We start from the raw sequence: 16,182 nt of genomic DNA, 5'->3' as shown, positions 1-16,182 counted from the left end.
TCACAAGTGAGTGTGCCCTTCCCCTAAGCTCATCTCACAAGTGAGTGTGCCCTTCCCCTAAGCTTATCTCACAAGTGTGCCCCTTCCCTGAAGCTTATCTCACAAGTGAGTGTACCCTTCCCCCCAAGCTCATCTCGTGAGTGTGCCCCTCCATCTAAGCTCATGTCACAAGTGAGTGTGCAGCTCCCCTAAGCGCATTTCACAAGTGAGTGTCCCACTCTTCCCACCATCTACTGGCTTCCCTGTTCTCCCTGGAATCCTGGTGCCATGCTCCAGTGGTGACTTCTTTCTTACTGGTGGCTTTAACTTTGCCACGTGGTGACAGTTCTCAAACCTGTTTCCTGCTCCAGCATTTCTCATGAGCCTGAGCTCAGGTGCCCCTGCTGCCAGGACGTGCTCCAGGTGTCTCTGACTTACTCTGTCAAAACTCACTCAGTCATCTCTTCTTTCTGCTCTTCATCTCCTCTTTCTCCCACAGTTTATGGTGCTCTTGCAGACTGGAGTCTGGTGCGTCAGGCTGAGGCTTTTGTTGGCAGGAAGTGTAGAATTTGGATCTGAATGACTGGGGCAGAGCTTGGCTGCCGCAGGCCTCTGCAGGCCTGTGTTTTTCTCCTAGCCTGGATTGCCAATGTGTATTTCCCACCTGGCCCCTGAAGGCTTTTGACTCCAAGGATATAGACTCTGATCATATGTTGCCACCAGATCCTGCCTGTTTTCTCTTACCAATCTATCTGTCTAGTTCTGACCTTATTTAAGCTTATCCCATTTCCATGGTTTCCTTACCACCCTTTCTGTTTCTGGTTTCTTTCTGTCACAGGCCATGTACCACCTCGCTGCCAGAGCAGTCTTTTTTTTTTTTTTTTTTTTGAGACAGAGTCTCTCTCTGTCGCCCAGGCTGGAGTACAGTGGCACGATCTCAGCTCACTGCAAGCTCTGCCTCCTGAGTTCACGCCATTCTCCTGCCTCAGCCTCCCAAGTAGCTGGGACTACAGGCCCCTGCCACTGTGCCTGGCTAATTTTTTTTTTTTTTTTTTTTTTGAGACAGAGTCTCGCACTGTTGCCCAGGCTGGAGTGCAGTGGCATGATCTCCGCTCAGTGCAAGCTCTGCCCCCCTGGGTTCATGCCATTCTCCTGCCTCAGCCTCCCTCATAGCTGGGACTACAGGCACCAGCCACCACGCCCAGCTAAGTTTTTTGTATTTTTAGTAGAGATAGGGTTTCACAGTGTTCGCCAGGATGGTCTCGATCTCCTGACCTCGTGATCTGCCCGCCTCAGCCTCCCAAAGTGCTGGGATTACAGGCATGAGCCACCGCACCGAGCCCGGCAGTCTTTCTTAAGTACAAATTTGAGCATTTTATTATATCTGAAACAGACTAAAGGCAGGTTGACTGTGAGGGGTGGCAGGAAGCTTTTGGGTGATAGATGGTGAGTGGTCTGTAGTGCTGGTTATTCCATATAGACTTTTGTCAAAGCTCATGGAACTGTTTGTTTAAAATGGGTAAATTTATTACGTATGTTATACTTCACTAGTGAAATCTTTAAAAACTATGCTGGTGGCTTCCTGTCATCTTCTGAATAAACCCTGATTCTTCTTTTTCAAGGTAAACAAGAACTTCTGGTGTGCCTTCCACCTTTCCCATACCTCCCTCCATCCTCACCTCTAACCTCTCCACTTCAAATTGCCATCTGCACCTCAGTTGTGAGCTGCACCCTGCTCCTGTGCTCTTGCCTCTGGGTCTAAAGTCTGCAGCGCCCTCACCCACCCATCCTCCCTTCTCCACACATCCTCAGGATCATCCATCAGATGGCCATGCACTCCTTAGGCATCCCATCTCCATACCTAAATTCCCTAACACCCTGCCACTTAACACCTCTTCCCTTGAGACACACACTATCTAGAAGCGGCTGGAGGGCAGGGATGCTTGGCTTCATTTTGCATCCTCAGAGGGTTAGCTCTTTGCCTGGACAGAGAAGGTGCTTGATAATACTTGTCAAGGGAATGCATGGAAGCCACTTCTTAAGACTATTCCTGAACGTAACATCTGCTCACATCTGGGTTTATTAAATTGCTTATTTCTCTACCTGTTGTCCTCCTGTTTCAGGAACTCTGATAAGGCTTTTTAGAAATGAGTGGTTTACAAGGAAGAAACATATACTAGTGACTTTAAATGAGAAGGAAAAGGGTACTTTCAGCTTCAGGAGGATAAATCTTGCATATGTGGGCTACTAGAGTGCTTTTTTTTAATTTAAAGAGATTCAGTGCAGAATATTTGTGGTTAGTGATCATTCAAGGTAAAGTGTGAAGACCTGGTCAAATCAGGTACTATATATATAAATTCATAGTATTTTGTAGATGCGTACAGAGAGAGACAGAGCTGGCTGTCTTCATGCTTAGCCATTTTAAGACCATTGTCCCTTCACCAGCAGGAATACAAAGTGTCCCTCTGGGTAGCAGAACGAGCTGACTTCTGTTCCAAGGAGAGGGTGTTGAACTGAGGACTGAAGGTGGAGTGAGAGCCAAGGTCCCTCAGGGTCTTCTGTGGAGATTTGGGGCTTTTGTCAAAAGCTACTCAACATGTTTCTAATTCTTTTTCCCCATTTAGAATATATGAGTAGTATTTGTCCCCACCCTATCGTACAAAGCCTTCAGAGTGTTTTGAGGTAATGCTTACAAAGTCTCCCAGAGAAAAGCAGAGGTCCTCTACATCCCCAGTATCATAATGAGAAGCAAGAAGAAACTTACATGGTGTGGTAGGGTGGCTGTACTCAAAGAACTAGATCAAGGAGAGGCCGTTGTCTTTCAGAAGTTCACACATCTGAAACATGTCTTTGTTTGTGTTACCAGGTTCAGAAGAGGAATTTCGTAGAAAATATTATTCCAATTATCACCTCCCTGAAGACTGTGCTGGAGAAGAATAAGATCCCAGCTTTGCGGGAGCTCATGCACTATCTCAGGGTAAGGGTGGAGCCTGTGCTTTTGTGGTTGTTGTTCTCCTACCAGTTCATCACTTAGGATCTTCTGCCAGTTATGACGGTGCAGGCAATCAGTGAATGGTTAGAACCCCAAATCCTGCAAACCCAACATTACCTTGGTAACTGCCGTGGAGCTAGGGGGTGGCTGTGGGTTCCACCAAAGCCACTCTTTCCCTTGGATGTGCAGCCAGGGCTGTGAAGAGCCGGCCCACCGTGCCAAGCAAGTCTTCCTGTAATGGAGTTCGAGTCCATCTGGAAAACTTTCCCAGCTGGGGTCAAGAACACGGTCATCTTCGTTCATGCTGCTGGGGCGTAAGGTGAAAGTGAGTCTCCAGGTTGGATTTCAGGGTGCTTACCTTTTGCACTGACTCGGATTCACAAGGTCAGGAAATAACTGCCCTGCAGGAGCTGCCTTGGCAGCTGCCGTCACTGGGCTGAATTCTTTGTCAAGCAAGGGGACCATGAGGAGCTCAGTCTGAGCAAACCCAGGATGTGTTGACTTGCAGGGCAGACCTAAGTGGGGCCTCAGACCTTTCTGGCAAAATCTTTTACTAAGAAATAAATGCAACATAGTTTTTCTTTAATTCAGCAGTTATATCTCTGTTCACATTATGTGTTTTTCTTCCTCAAAAAAAGCTACAATTTTTTTTCCAATAAAGGCCTCAACAAAAATTACATTGAATATAAATTTTCTTTTTTTTTTTTTTTTTTTTTTTTTTTTGAGACAGAGTCTCGCTCTGTCGCCCAGGCTGGAGTGCAGTGGCGCGATCTCGGCTCACTGCAAGCTCCGCCTCCCGGGTTCACGCCATTCTCCTGCCTCAGCCTCTCCGAGTAGCTGGGACTACAGGCGCCCGCCACCACGCCCGGCTAATTTTTTTGTATTTTTAGTAGAGACGGGGTTTCACCATGGTCTCGATCTCCTGACCTTGTGATCCGCCCGCCTCGGCCTCCCAAAGTGCTGGGATTACAAGCGTGAGCCACCACGCCCGGCTGAATATAAATTTTCAAATAGCTTTTTATACTAGGAAGCCAAGGTAGGAAAGACAGTCTCATTGTATGCTAAAAATAAAAACTTCCAAATATTCTTGTTTTTATTGCCCTATTTTAGACCCTAGAAAGGAAAAAAAAAAACAGAGCTTAGATCCTACATAGACTACTTAAACACTTAAGAAAAATAAGTCTTCCCGCTGCTTGTGAGCACACGCCCAGAGGATGGCCACACGCCGCTTCTTGTCAGTAGCTTGAGGGAATTTCTTCATTGGCCTGTGGAACCCACTCCTAGTGGCAGCTGGAAAAGTGCATGGATTCCTTCTCTTTGTTGAGACTTCCCTCCTAGTTGGAACTGCAGTGTCTTTTTCTCCCTGTTACTGTTAGGTGGAATGATTCTTTCTCTTAGCAAAGTGGTCTTGCCCCTGGCACCCCTCTTTAAGACCTAAGAATGTTTTTCCTTAGGTATGAGAAAAGGTTTTCTGTAAAATCTTCAGAAGAAGACACAAAGATGGGATTTGAGCCTTAGTTGTAATCCCCTGAGAGCCAGTGGGGAGGCTAATGTAGACAATGAGCAGCTTTTAGATCCATGGCATCCTGGGACCTGCTCCAGAGGCTATGTCTGAGCATGCCTTTCTCCCACTGGGAACCTGGGAGAGACTGCCCATTAACTGCCAGGTAGCCAGGATGCTTCCTAAGAAAGAGAACTGCTAGTTACTCACGTATTTTTCTGCTGATGTGGCCAGTGGCGTTTGCTCCAAATATACCATTGTACCTGTTAGTTACTGGAATGGAAATCATCTGCTTTCAGTAATGTCAGTCCTATTGTTCCTATTATTATTTATCAAGCAACATGACTTGGGGGCTTTTTTCTTCTTTAACTTTTATTTTACGTTCAGGGGTACATGTGCAGGATGTGCAGGTTTGTTCACAGGCAAAGGTGTGTCATGGGGGTTTAGGGCTTACTTTTTTATTCAAGAAAACATTAAAGGATGCTCCTGGGTCTGTTTTAGGAGGTGATGCAGGATTACCGAGATGAGGTCAAGGACTTCTTTGCAGTTGACAAACAGCTGGCATCAGAGCTTGAGTATGACATGAAGAAGTACCAGGAACAGCTGGTCCAGGAGCAGGAGCTAGCAAGACATGCAGATGTGGCCGGGACGGCTGGAGGCGCCGAGGCGGCACCTGTGGCACAGGTAGGTGTGGGGCCCGCTGCACTGTGACCAGACGGTCCAGTCTGCTGTCTGCTACCAGTCTGTCGTTTGTCTAGCACCTCTCAAAATCTCCTTCGTCAGAGGTTAGTCAGCCCGAAGGCCTCGAGAGTGCTGCTTGTTGGCCACTGCCTTGTGCCTTTCTGTCTGTGACGGATTTACTGTGCTCCAGACCTCCCTTCCACGAGGATGTGGTGCGGGAAGCGAGCTGGCAGCAGCAGTGGCTGGTGACTATAGATCCCAGGTCTGCCAGAGTGTGTCCGTGTGTTCGCATGTTCCCCCAGCACTCCCTCTTTAGAGCAGATCGGCACACGGCCATTTCTAGGAGTGGCTGCTGCTCGCTCACTGTCTGAGGAATGCAGGCAGGTCTCCTGTAGGAAGGACCCATGAGCGCAAAGTGGCATACCCCTTTTCCTCTTCTGCCATGCCACAGCATCTACAAGTGGCAGCTTTCTCATAGAATTCTGTTTCTGAAAAGGAAATTCAACTTACCCAGGGTTGATATGGCTTCAGAGTACATTACTTATGGACTTGCTCATAGTATGTGAAGATTCTGTTCCAATAAAAGTGTTAAAATGGAGAAAGGGAACGGCTTGTACACTGTCGGTAGGGATGGAAAGTAGAACAGCCACTATGGAGAACAGTGTAGAGGTTCCTAAAAAACTGAAAGTAGAGGCACCACATGAGCCAGCAGCCTCGCTGCTGACCGTATCGTCGAAAGACAGGAAATCAGGATGTCGAAGACATACCTGCACTCCCATGTTTATTGCAGCACCGTTCACAATAGCAAAATTTGGAGACAAATGTCCATCAGTGGATGAATGGATAAAGAAAATGGGGTGCATATATACAATGGAGTACTTTTCATCTATAAATAGTGAAATCTTTCATCTGTTGCGACATGGATGAACCTGGAAGACATTATATTAAGTGAAATGAGCCAAACACACAAAGACGAAGATCGTATGTTCTCATTCATAGATGTGAGCCAAAAAGGTTGATCTCAGGGAGTTAAGAGAGTGGATGTTTAGTGATTACCAGAGGCTGGGAAGGGGTGGGAGAAGGGGGATGAAGAGAAGTTGGTTAATGGGTACCAAAATACAGTTAGATAGAAGAAATAAGTTCTAGTATTCAGTACAGTGGAGAAATTACAGTTTAACAATTTACCGTATATTTCAAAGTAGATAGAAGAATTGGAATGTTCCCAACACAAAGAAAAGATACTCATGTTTGAGGTGATGGAGATCCCAGTTACCCTGATTTGATCATTACATTGTACACATGTATCAAAATCTCACATGGACCCCTAAGCCATGTACAACTATCAAATATCAATTTGTAAAAACTTAAAAAGTATTAGAATGTACATACTCTCTATCTTCTCTACCAGGTTGCCCTGTGTTTAGAAACAGTGCCAGTTCCTGCTGGCCAAGAAAACCCCGCCATGTCACCTGCCGTGAGCCAGCCCTGCACACCCAGGGCAAGCGCTGGCCACGTACCAGTATCATCTCCTACACCTGAAACTGGGCCGTTGCAGAGGTTGCTGCCCAAAGCCAGGTAAAGAGCCCCTGGAGGCCACATCAGGGCTGGTTCTCTGTGGCGATGTTCTCGGAGGCATCCCTGCCATTCCCACCAAGCATGGGCAGGAAAGTCATTGTCATTGTCTGGCCTGCCACCCCGCTCCACACTGTGCCCTGGGAGGTTTGAATGAGGGTGGTGAGGGATGTGCCAGCCAGGAGGCATGCGGGGACACAGTGCAGCACTGTCACCTCCGCATGGCCTGCAGTGAGAAAGTCAGCGGCTGTGGCTGTTCTCCACAGGCCCGTGTCCCTGAGCACCATTGCAATCCTGAATTCTGTCAAGAAAGCCGTGGAGTCAAAGAGCAGGCACCGGAGTCGGAGCTTAGGAGTGCTGCCTTTCACTTTAAATTCTGGAAGCCCAGAAAAAACGTGCAGTCAGGGTAAGCCTTACGTTTGGTGCCAGACACAGTAGAGCATTTACAGATGAAAACACAGAACAAACTACTTCTCATTCCGTTCAAAGTGGTGTGTTTTCTTATCTTTAAAACAAATACCATTAATGGGGCTTTTAGGATCATGGGTCGTAAAACAATGCTTACTTATTCTAGGAGATTTGGAAAATAGAGTGAAATATGAAACTCACCCATAGCAGTGAGGCATTCCTTCCTGCAGCCATTCTGTTCCTCTCACACACACGTGTTTTGTTTTGTTTATGGAATTGTGAGGTGTGTGTGCAGTTTTATGACCTGTTTCCCTGCATACTTAGGTCCGACGTAGTAGACAGCTTGCGTGAACTGTTCTTTCAGACCTTTGCTTTCAGTGGCTGTATAGCATTGTGTCTGTGGAAATAACTTATTTATTACTATCCTGTTCTTTGAAATGTTGATTTTCAATTTTTTCGTATAAATATTGTCACAGTAAACATCCTTGTACATATAGCCTTATATGTATGTAATCCTTGGGATTAATTCCCAGCAGTCAAAGGCCATGGATATTTTAAAACTTTGGAGAGGATCAAACTGTCCTCTATCACTCATGCCAAGTTAGACTCTTTTCTTTTTTTTAATGCAATGAGAATGGACATTTTTTCTCATGTTTATCATTTATTTGTATTTCTTCCTGAATTGTCTCTTTATAAGAAAATTTTAAACACTAGCGATTTTGACTTTATGTCTTGCAGGTGTGTTTTCTCATGTGGTTGTTTTGCTCTTCGTTATTGTTTGGGGGTATTTCTCGACAGCTGCAACTTTTCTGTTTCAGTGTCTTCATACAGTTTGGAGCAAGAGTCGAATGGCACGATTGAACACGTGACCAAGCGGGCCATCAGCACCCCTGAGAGTGAGTAACGGATCGGAATATGCGGCTTCTCCGCAGTCTCTCCTGCAGTCGCGATGGGTTTGCTAGAGTTGTGGTAAAACTCCTTACGGTGCAGGATAGTCCTGATGGTCAAAACCGTGAGTGCATTGCTGAGGTGGAATGTTTCACGGTGACCACGGTCGCTTGAGCCGTGAGCACTGACCAAGTATGTCGTTCCAGTGTGTTCCATTCAGTCAAACACCACAGTGGCCCGCAGGCCCCTGTGGGGCAGACAATGCCGTTGAGGCACAGGTAGGTCAGGTGACTGACCCAGTGGTGCGTTCTGGAGGTGGCTGGCCGGGTGCACTGGGCGCTGCCGGGTGGGCCTACTCCCAGGGCGGGCAGACGTCAGCACCAGCAGGTACCACACGTGCTCTGCAACTGCCAAGACCAGGGACCCGGGGACCCCTGCTCAGAGCCCGTGTCTCATTCCCCTCCATGTTTTTCCTACTGTTTGTACTTTTCCTTTTATTTCAAAACAGGTGGGTTAGGAGAGTCGAGTATTCTTTTCCTGTTATCTTGTTTGATAGCTTCATATTGTCTCAAACCTCATAAAAACCATTATTTTGAGAAAACTCTTACAGGAAGAAGAAATGCTTCCTGTCCCAAATCTGTGGAGTAGTGGCCAGGCCCTGCTGCCATGTCCCCGTGTGCCCCTCGCTCTGCGCCCGGCTGTGCACAGTGCCCTCGGCAAGCTGCATCCAGCCCCACTCATCCCTGGCCATTCCACTCCTCACTGTTTCCACAGACCACAGTGCCTGGAACCTGGGAGGTGTCAGAGATCTCCTCCCGGAGACTTCTGGGAGGGCAGAGCTGGGCGCCGAGCCCAGGCCTTCTGATCCCACCTCTCGTGCCCTTTCTCCAGCCTGTCTCCCAGTCCTGACCGCAGCAGGGGAAGATGAGAGCGTGCTAAGGTGCTCTTCCTGGTAACAGAGCAGCAAGCTGTCCTGCTGTTCGTTTAGTCACTGCTTCAGTCAGCTCACGTGTATGGAGCACCTGCTGTGTTCTAGCTACTTGCTTGTTTGGTTCTGTCACACTGATGCTGTGATCTCTTAGAATAGTTAACAGGTTAGAGGTAATTTTCATCCGAGTCCGCCTTTGAAGGGAGTTTATCCCACCCCCACCCTCAGACGACAACCGAATCATGACGGCATTGGTCATTAAAGGCGGTGGGTAATTTGGGACCCTGCGTCATGGACAGGTGCGATGTTCTGTGTTCGATGTTCCTGGCTCAAGGGCGCCAAGAGCTTCTGTTTTGGCAGTGAGGTGCCATATGCTGAAGAAACGGGGAGAATGCACCTCATTTTGGTTGTGCTCATCCTGTGAGTCCCTGATGTCAGCGTTAGGTTGCTTCCTAGCAGCCCCTGTTTCTCCACAGGGCAGCCTGGCGTGGAGGGTTCCTGCCGCCCTCACTGGCATGTGTGGAGCCACGCTTTGTGCTGGAAATCAGGCGCCCGGTGTCATGGAATTGGTAGAGTACTTGTTCTTGCTTCACACTCTTGGACATAATATTCCTGTCGATGCAGTCTCTGTCCATCTCCCTTTATACTGAACCAGGAAGAAATGCTTGGAGGTCTCCTATTAGCTCTCCTTCCTGGGAGAATTGTTAGATAGCTTAAAAGCACTCCGTTCTGTTTTCTCTGTGGTTTATACGTCCAGATTCTTTTGGCAACTCTTAGTTTAGGTGGAGGTGACTGTCAGGAAGTGTCTCAGCTCTTCAAAGCTGGCAGGAAAGATGCCACCCAGTTCAGCACCAGTTCACAGTGGCTTTGCTAAATGGAAATGAAAATTACTCAATTTTCAGAGTTAGGATTTTAACTGAAAATCTGTGGGGGTTTTAGCAAGTCCCTGTTACTGTTATCATTCGGGTGGCACAGACGCTGCTGCCTTTGATTCTACGCACAGTGCATGGGGGATGTCAGAGCCCCCGCACCCAGGCTTCTGTAAAGATGGGAGACTGATTTCCTGGAGTGCACATGGGCTTCCAAACAGGAAGAGCGGTGTGTGTGGAAGGAAGGGAGTTTCAGGTGACAGCACAAGGAGAGACTTCACAGAAACAGAATAGGCAGATCTAGCAGTGATGAGGAATTCTCTACCATTGTCTGTTAATGACACTCAAGTAGCCATCAGGTACACAGCTGCAGTGCGCTGATGAGCTTTAAAATGTAAACAGGAAGACACAGTCCATACTCAAGACAGCATGTGGCGAACGGAGAGAGCTCTGAAGCTGCCTCCTGGCGTGTGCTTGCAGAAAGGCAGCAGGTTCAGTGGCACCAGCAAGCAGCTGCCCAGCCTGTGCTGTTCCCGGGAGTATGCTGGTGGCAGCTCATGCACTGGGTACAGCACCACCCAGGAGGGGCGAGCCTGCACCACCCAGGACTCCACGACAGGGTGGCGTGTGTCGACAGATGGGGCGGGGGGGGCAGAGGAGCATCATGTGCAGACAGGGCCTGCTGAGGAAACGGATGCAGGACGGTGGACGTGTGTGTGCACGCGTGCACCTGAGCGTAACAGGGAAGTCTGTAAAGGCAGCTTGGGACCAGCTGAGACTGAGGGTGGACTTTAGGCTCTCCTAGGAACACAGCGATTGAGGTGTCTTAAAGCAGGGCAGTAAATTTACCAGCTTCTTGATTAAACATAACTCCAGGGATGATACTGCTAATGACAGTGGCTGCTAACATCTCTTGTGCACTGCCCTCGCAACCAGCACCATGCTAAGCACTCAACGTAGGTAACCTCATGTAGTCCTGGCAGCCCCCCAGTGAGGTAGCTGTTTTTATACCCACTTAAGAGATGAAGAAACCTGTGGGTCTCAGAGCAGCTCACACAGCTGGTAAGACACCGAGCCAGAATTCACACCCAAGCTGCGGTGGAATCTGCTCCTAAACTGTTCTCCTGTTCCTGAGGGCAAACTGGAGGGGGTTCGTCGAGGGTAGGCGCCATGAAAAATCAAGGGCGAGGGGTGAGGTGGACTGAGCCACTCCCAGTGTGGCATGATGGGACAGGATGAGGCGGCGACTGGGGGTAGAAGGGACAGGACTTGGCTGCTGATTCCACGTGGAGGAGCTGCTCACGGTGCCACGTTTCCAGCTCGCATGGTGCATTCACTGGCTGGAGACTAGCAGGCACGCGTGGAAGTGCAGAGGCAAGGAGTTGAAGTGTCCTCGGGGAACCTGGGTGAGCCACAGTAGGAAGTGTAGTAAGTGGGACAGGGCGGTCACTGGGACAGGGGCGATGATGGAAGACAGGGTGGGAGGGAAGCCACGGGCGTGAACAGTGAGGCCCAGGGACCAGCCGAGTGCCTAAGGAGGGCTGCGGTCAGAGAAGGGGGTCAGAGAGATGGAAAGGGGCATCCCCAGGAGGGCCCTCAACACTGCCAGGCCCTGGGACAGGGTCCAGTGGAGGTCTGAGGGCCGCCACTGGGACACTGATGTGGACACCGTGCCTACGTCCCACGGACAACTAGAGCAGAGACCTCCGACATAGCACGCGGTTTTCACTCGGTGGTGTCTCCCCTTTATGCAGAGAGCATCAGTGACGTCACGTTTGGAGCAGGGGTCAGTTATATCGGGACACCACGGACTCCTTCGTCAGCCAGAGGCAAGTTCTTGGTTTCCTTCTGGGCTGATGTATGCACTGCCTTTGAGGTTCTGGGAAAACTGAATGTGTGTGTTTGACTCCCTTTTAGAGAAAACCGAAGCCCGGAGTCAAGGAAATGACATCTTATGTTTATCATTGCCTGATAAGCCGTAAGTTTGGCAGTGTTCCTTTTGAGGTGGATGTTTCTGTCCGGGTTTTTCTGAGTTCCAGAATGACTGCATATGCCCTTTCTCTAGGCCCCCCCAGCCTCAGCAGTGGAATGTGAGGTCTCCTGCCAGGAATAAAGACACTCCAGCCTGCAGCAGGAGGTCCCTCCGAAAGACCCCTCTGAAAACAGCCAACTAAACAGCGCATCCCACCAGTGTCCAGGCAGGCAGGAGCCCTTGAGGAAGCAGCCTCGTGTCCTCCGTGTGGAAAGGCAGCTGGGTCACTTCCCGCAGTCCTTGGGCAGCGCTTTGCTGTGGAACACGAGAGCTCCTCCTCAGGGGCCTGGCACTCACCTTCTATTCTGCATGATGTGTATGGTTAAACACTGTAAAATAATAGAGATGTGCCAGACTTAGATTCTTACCCTAAGCCTAATCTGTTTAATATTGTAACTTTATTCCACTGGAAAGTGTCAAGCCCATTCAGATAAGCTATAATCTGGTCTTTAAGGGACACAACTTTAATACTGCAGCTTTCTTTTATATAAATCAAGCCTCTGTTAACTTGTTTGAATTCCTTATAGTATATATTTTCCCATCTGTAATGACAAAATTTTGATTCTAATATTTTTTCTATTTATAGTTGCAAATTTTTTTAAAAAGTGTACAGCTTTCTAAAAGTAATAAAGGTTTAGCATAAATACAGCTTTCCAGTAGTCAATAGAATTTCTCTGTTTTCAGAACAGAGCTCTTATTGGTAATCAATCATCATTTTAATTTTACATAAAGCATGTTAGAGGAATGAAACCAAATCTTTCCTATTAGAAAAAAAATGATTGATTGTCTTGAAGGGCAGTTCATCTGCGCCCATGTGGAGGCGGTGTGCTTTCCATAACAGACATAAACAGCATCCCTGCTTGGGAAAAAATGGCTTTGCAGCCCTCCCCAGAGCAGCACTGCCGATTTGTGCAGCCCTCTGGTAAGGGCTGCTCCCATGATGGGGAACAGCTTGAGTCTCTTCTGTTAGCACTATTGGGTAAACTTAACGCTATTTTTGTTCGAGAATATCCAGAAAGAAATGCAGTTGGTTTGTTTTTTGATCCCAGTATTACAAAAGCAAAAGTACAAAGTGATTATGTGCGTTGGTTGGTTTGGGGTTGGGATGTCACTGAGCTCTGCCCACTGCTATCCCGAGTGGGAACCGCAACACAGGTGGACTCGGTGGTGGAGAGGCGCAGCACTGCTCTTGAGCGCACAGGCTGCCCTCCTGCCCAGGCACTGACTTCCCTGGTGGATGGGCGACAGCATTTTTAGTGTGCATGCCTAACCACTGAAATGCTAGGAAGAGGAGACAAACCCAACATAAGAGCAAACAAGAAAGAATGAAGCAATGTTTGGGTTTTTTTGAAGCTTTTATAAATGAGGTTAAACAAATACCAAATTACAGGTGTGTTAGTACAAGTCTGTAATATCTATATGTACAGCAACATCCATCCAAAGGCAGAATCACAGCCTCGTATCGGCCTCGAGTCTTGAGTCACATTCGTATCTATCTTAAAATACACGAGTATTCCTTTTCTGTCTAGTCTCAGTTACAGGCAACTACTTCCCAGACTCCACTTTCACTTCTACTTTTTCAGACCTGGTTCCCATGGCACTAGTGTAGAAGGTTTTAGGATATAAGAAGAGGGGGCATAAGGCTACCCTATCACTATGACAACCCAGAAGGAGGCTGGAGTGTTAATCCCCAACGCTGACGGTGGGGAGCCATCCCTCTCTACCAAGGTGGCAATGATGGAGGGAACTTGCATGCTAAGCATCCAGGATGCCACGCAGCAGACCCCAGGGAGCACTGAGCCACTGCTGGAGCATTTCCTGCCTCTGCCAGGCGGCCTGCGGCAAAGTGTTTCACATAACTAAAAAAAGTCAACACAGTCTCATGTGTGCAATTAAAAAAAAGCTGTCAACGTATAAAAAAGCCAAGACACTGGAAGCTGAAAGACAAGGTGAGCAGTGAGAGCCATTCTCCAGGCACACAGTGGAGGGCTCCTTCTGGGCGGCTCCTTGCTTTACAGCACTTCAGTCCTGAGTCCACGGCAGGGCATGTGAGGCTGAGAACACCTGCTCTTGAGAACACAGGCTTCTGAGTGATGTTTCTAATGTCCCCCCACAAATGGGAGCAGTGTCTCCGGCAGATGAAAAATTTAAAGTCAAAATTAGAAAACTGCTTTTGATTCGGGCGTTTCACTTTCCTCCCCGCCAGGCCTTTCACCTGGCTGCTCCACCTGACATTCTTCAAAAGGCTGGACTGGCCGCCACTCCATAATGGTTTGTTTTGAAATGAGACAGAACCTGTGGCGTCTGGGTGCTTTCTCTGTGGCAAAGAGGAACAGTGGGATCCATTTTCTTTTAAAAATATTATTGTACTTGACAGACTTGATTTCACAATTGCCTTTGGCCTTAGAGCGTCTTAAATAATTAAACAAACTTAAAAAAAAAATAGCATTGGGGGCTCTATTTTGTGAGCTATCCATAACCAACAAGAGGTCTGTTACGGGAGCTCAAAGCTAGGACACCACATGGAAGACCCCAGTGTCCCTGGAGTGCCCACCTGACAGCTGTGCTGGATGAAGCAAGGGCCACGTGAGGAAAGCTCACTGGGGCACAGCCACTGCCAGGGCCCAACGATGGCAGGGCCTCCTGGCAGACAGCGAGGCAACACTGAGCTAGCGGGGGCGCCTGGCGCAACCCCAGGAGCTGACTGCTGTCTGTGTATGTACATCTGAGGGCTTCTGGGTGGCCTCTGGGTACAGACTGTCCTAGTCATCTCAGGAAGAGGCAGTTCAAAGCTAACCTGAGAGGTTTCTTTTGAAGAGATGCAAACTGATTTCGACATTGCTCAACTGGAATTTTTAAAGGTTTCCTAAGCAACGATGGTCTGATGTGTAGACAGCATAAGTTCCCTTGTGAAAAAAGGCTAAAACTTGTGTGAGAAAAGGAACATCGCAGTAAACTTCCATGAGAGGATTCCTTGGGTAAAATACTCTTAATTATTGATATTTTCCAATTTAACACTAGTAGCTTGGAACTTCTACCTTAAGTTGAACTTTTTTTAAAAAAATAGGTTATTTAACATTGTATGACAATATATTTACAGTTTAAATAGAAATTTTCTTTTCAATAATCAAAATACATCCTTAGCAAAAATTTAGATGTAAAATTTTATAAAATAAACAAGACCCATAGAAAAGCATATTTCAGTACCATTTCAGACTTAGCCTAAGACGAAGGTTTTCCTTAAATCCTGACACCCTGTTGGACAAGCAGGGTTCCTCAGGCAAGAACCCTCTTCCAGCAACCAATTTACCTTCCTGATTTTGGTGGTTTTTACAAAATGCTGATCCAAAAAGCTTCTCCACAATGGACACTGCAACACCAATCAGCAGAGCCTTTAAGAAGAAACTGCGGTGGCGTCTGTGGGCCGATGAAGTAAGGCTGCTGCGTACGAAGCCTTTTCTGGGTTCCCGCCGGGATGCGCTGCTGGTGCTGCCTGGCCACCTTGCCATCTCACATGGTGCTGTCCTGGCCGCTGAACGACCAGTGGTGAACACGCTGGCTTCACAGGGCCCAGCACAGGGGCACTTATGTGAGCAAGCTCTTTCAGACCACCCTAATACTCGTGTGGGAATCAGGCCAGAAACAGGTTGGGAACCCAACTCAGTGAACGCACCCAGTTTCTCTTCCTTGTGGTTACATTTACCGGGACCATCTTGAGGAAAATTCTTTTATTCATGTGGCTTGTTAGAGTAAGAAGAGTCGTGGTCAACTTTGGCCAAAACGAAAAGCTTCTGAATGAGTGTCTCACTCTGTCCAGGTGCATCAGCTCTCGCTGCCTTGACAGGAGTTTCTAGTAGAGGTATGTGCATGTGCGCTCTGCGCGCTCTCAGCCACACTGCGGGTCTCAGATCACAAACGATGACTTGTGTCTGAAGTCGCCCTGCAAAGCCAACACAGTTAGAGCCATCAAGGGGCCTGGTGGCAAGAAGGGAAAAACACGGAGTACATCTAACATGGGCTAAATACAAATGGAATAACCATTCTTAAAAAGTACCATCACTAGCGCTTGCAAAGCACAAATCCCCTTAGAGTGTGTGTGTGTGTGTGTGTTACTGTGAAGGGGCTGAGGAGCTCAGGAGCTGCACAATCGCTCAGAAATCTTCCTAGGAGACCCGTGTGGTTTCCAAGGAGGAATGCTGTTTTCCCTGCTGGGTGCACCTAGGTTTCCAGGTTTACTAAATGATTACCTCCTCGTCAGTGCGGATGTAGCTAACTCCATCTGGTTTCCCTGGGTTCTTGTAACTGTGAGGAGAAGACAGCAGTTTAGCAACA

General features: G+C 48.0%; 2 protein-coding genes across 2 annotated transcripts in view; one reads left to right on the top strand and one right to left on the bottom strand.

The window, feature by feature from the left end:
* The window catches only part of NCAPD3 (non-SMC condensin II complex subunit D3), a 70,016-nt gene extending 56,821 nt beyond the window's left edge, over positions 1 to 13,195 (top strand). The window contains exons 28-35 of the mRNA XM_032167933.2: positions 2,846 to 2,956; positions 4,974 to 5,156; positions 6,562 to 6,728; positions 6,992 to 7,131; positions 7,952 to 8,029; positions 11,573 to 11,647; positions 11,736 to 11,796; positions 11,884 to 13,195. Coding sequence (XP_032023824.1) covers positions 2,846 to 2,956; positions 4,974 to 5,156; positions 6,562 to 6,728; positions 6,992 to 7,131; positions 7,952 to 8,029; positions 11,573 to 11,647; positions 11,736 to 11,796; positions 11,884 to 11,992 — 924 coding nt within the window. The 3' untranslated portion in view covers positions 11,993 to 13,195. The remainder of the gene's footprint in view (positions 1 to 2,845; positions 2,957 to 4,973; positions 5,157 to 6,561; positions 6,729 to 6,991; positions 7,132 to 7,951; positions 8,030 to 11,572; positions 11,648 to 11,735; positions 11,797 to 11,883) is intronic.
* JAM3 (junctional adhesion molecule 3) overlaps positions 13,187 to 16,182 on the bottom strand; it is a 75,972-nt gene continuing 72,976 nt past the window's right edge. Inside the window, exons 8-9 of the mRNA XM_032167934.2 lie at positions 16,098 to 16,152; positions 13,187 to 15,790 (exon numbers count right to left, since the gene is read on the bottom strand). Of these exons, the coding sequence (XP_032023825.1) occupies positions 15,755 to 15,790; positions 16,098 to 16,152 (91 nt within the window). The 3' untranslated portion in view covers positions 13,187 to 15,754. The remainder of the gene's footprint in view (positions 15,791 to 16,097; positions 16,153 to 16,182) is intronic.

Source organism: Hylobates moloch, unplaced genomic scaffold (genome assembly GCF_009828535.3).
Source record: "Hylobates moloch isolate HMO894 unplaced genomic scaffold, HMol_V3 SCAFFOLD_11, whole genome shotgun sequence".
Lineage (NCBI taxonomy): Eukaryota > Metazoa > Chordata > Mammalia > Primates > Hylobatidae > Hylobates > Hylobates moloch.
Note: the sequence above shows the minus strand (reverse complement) of the source record. Positions and strands in the feature narration are given on the sequence as shown.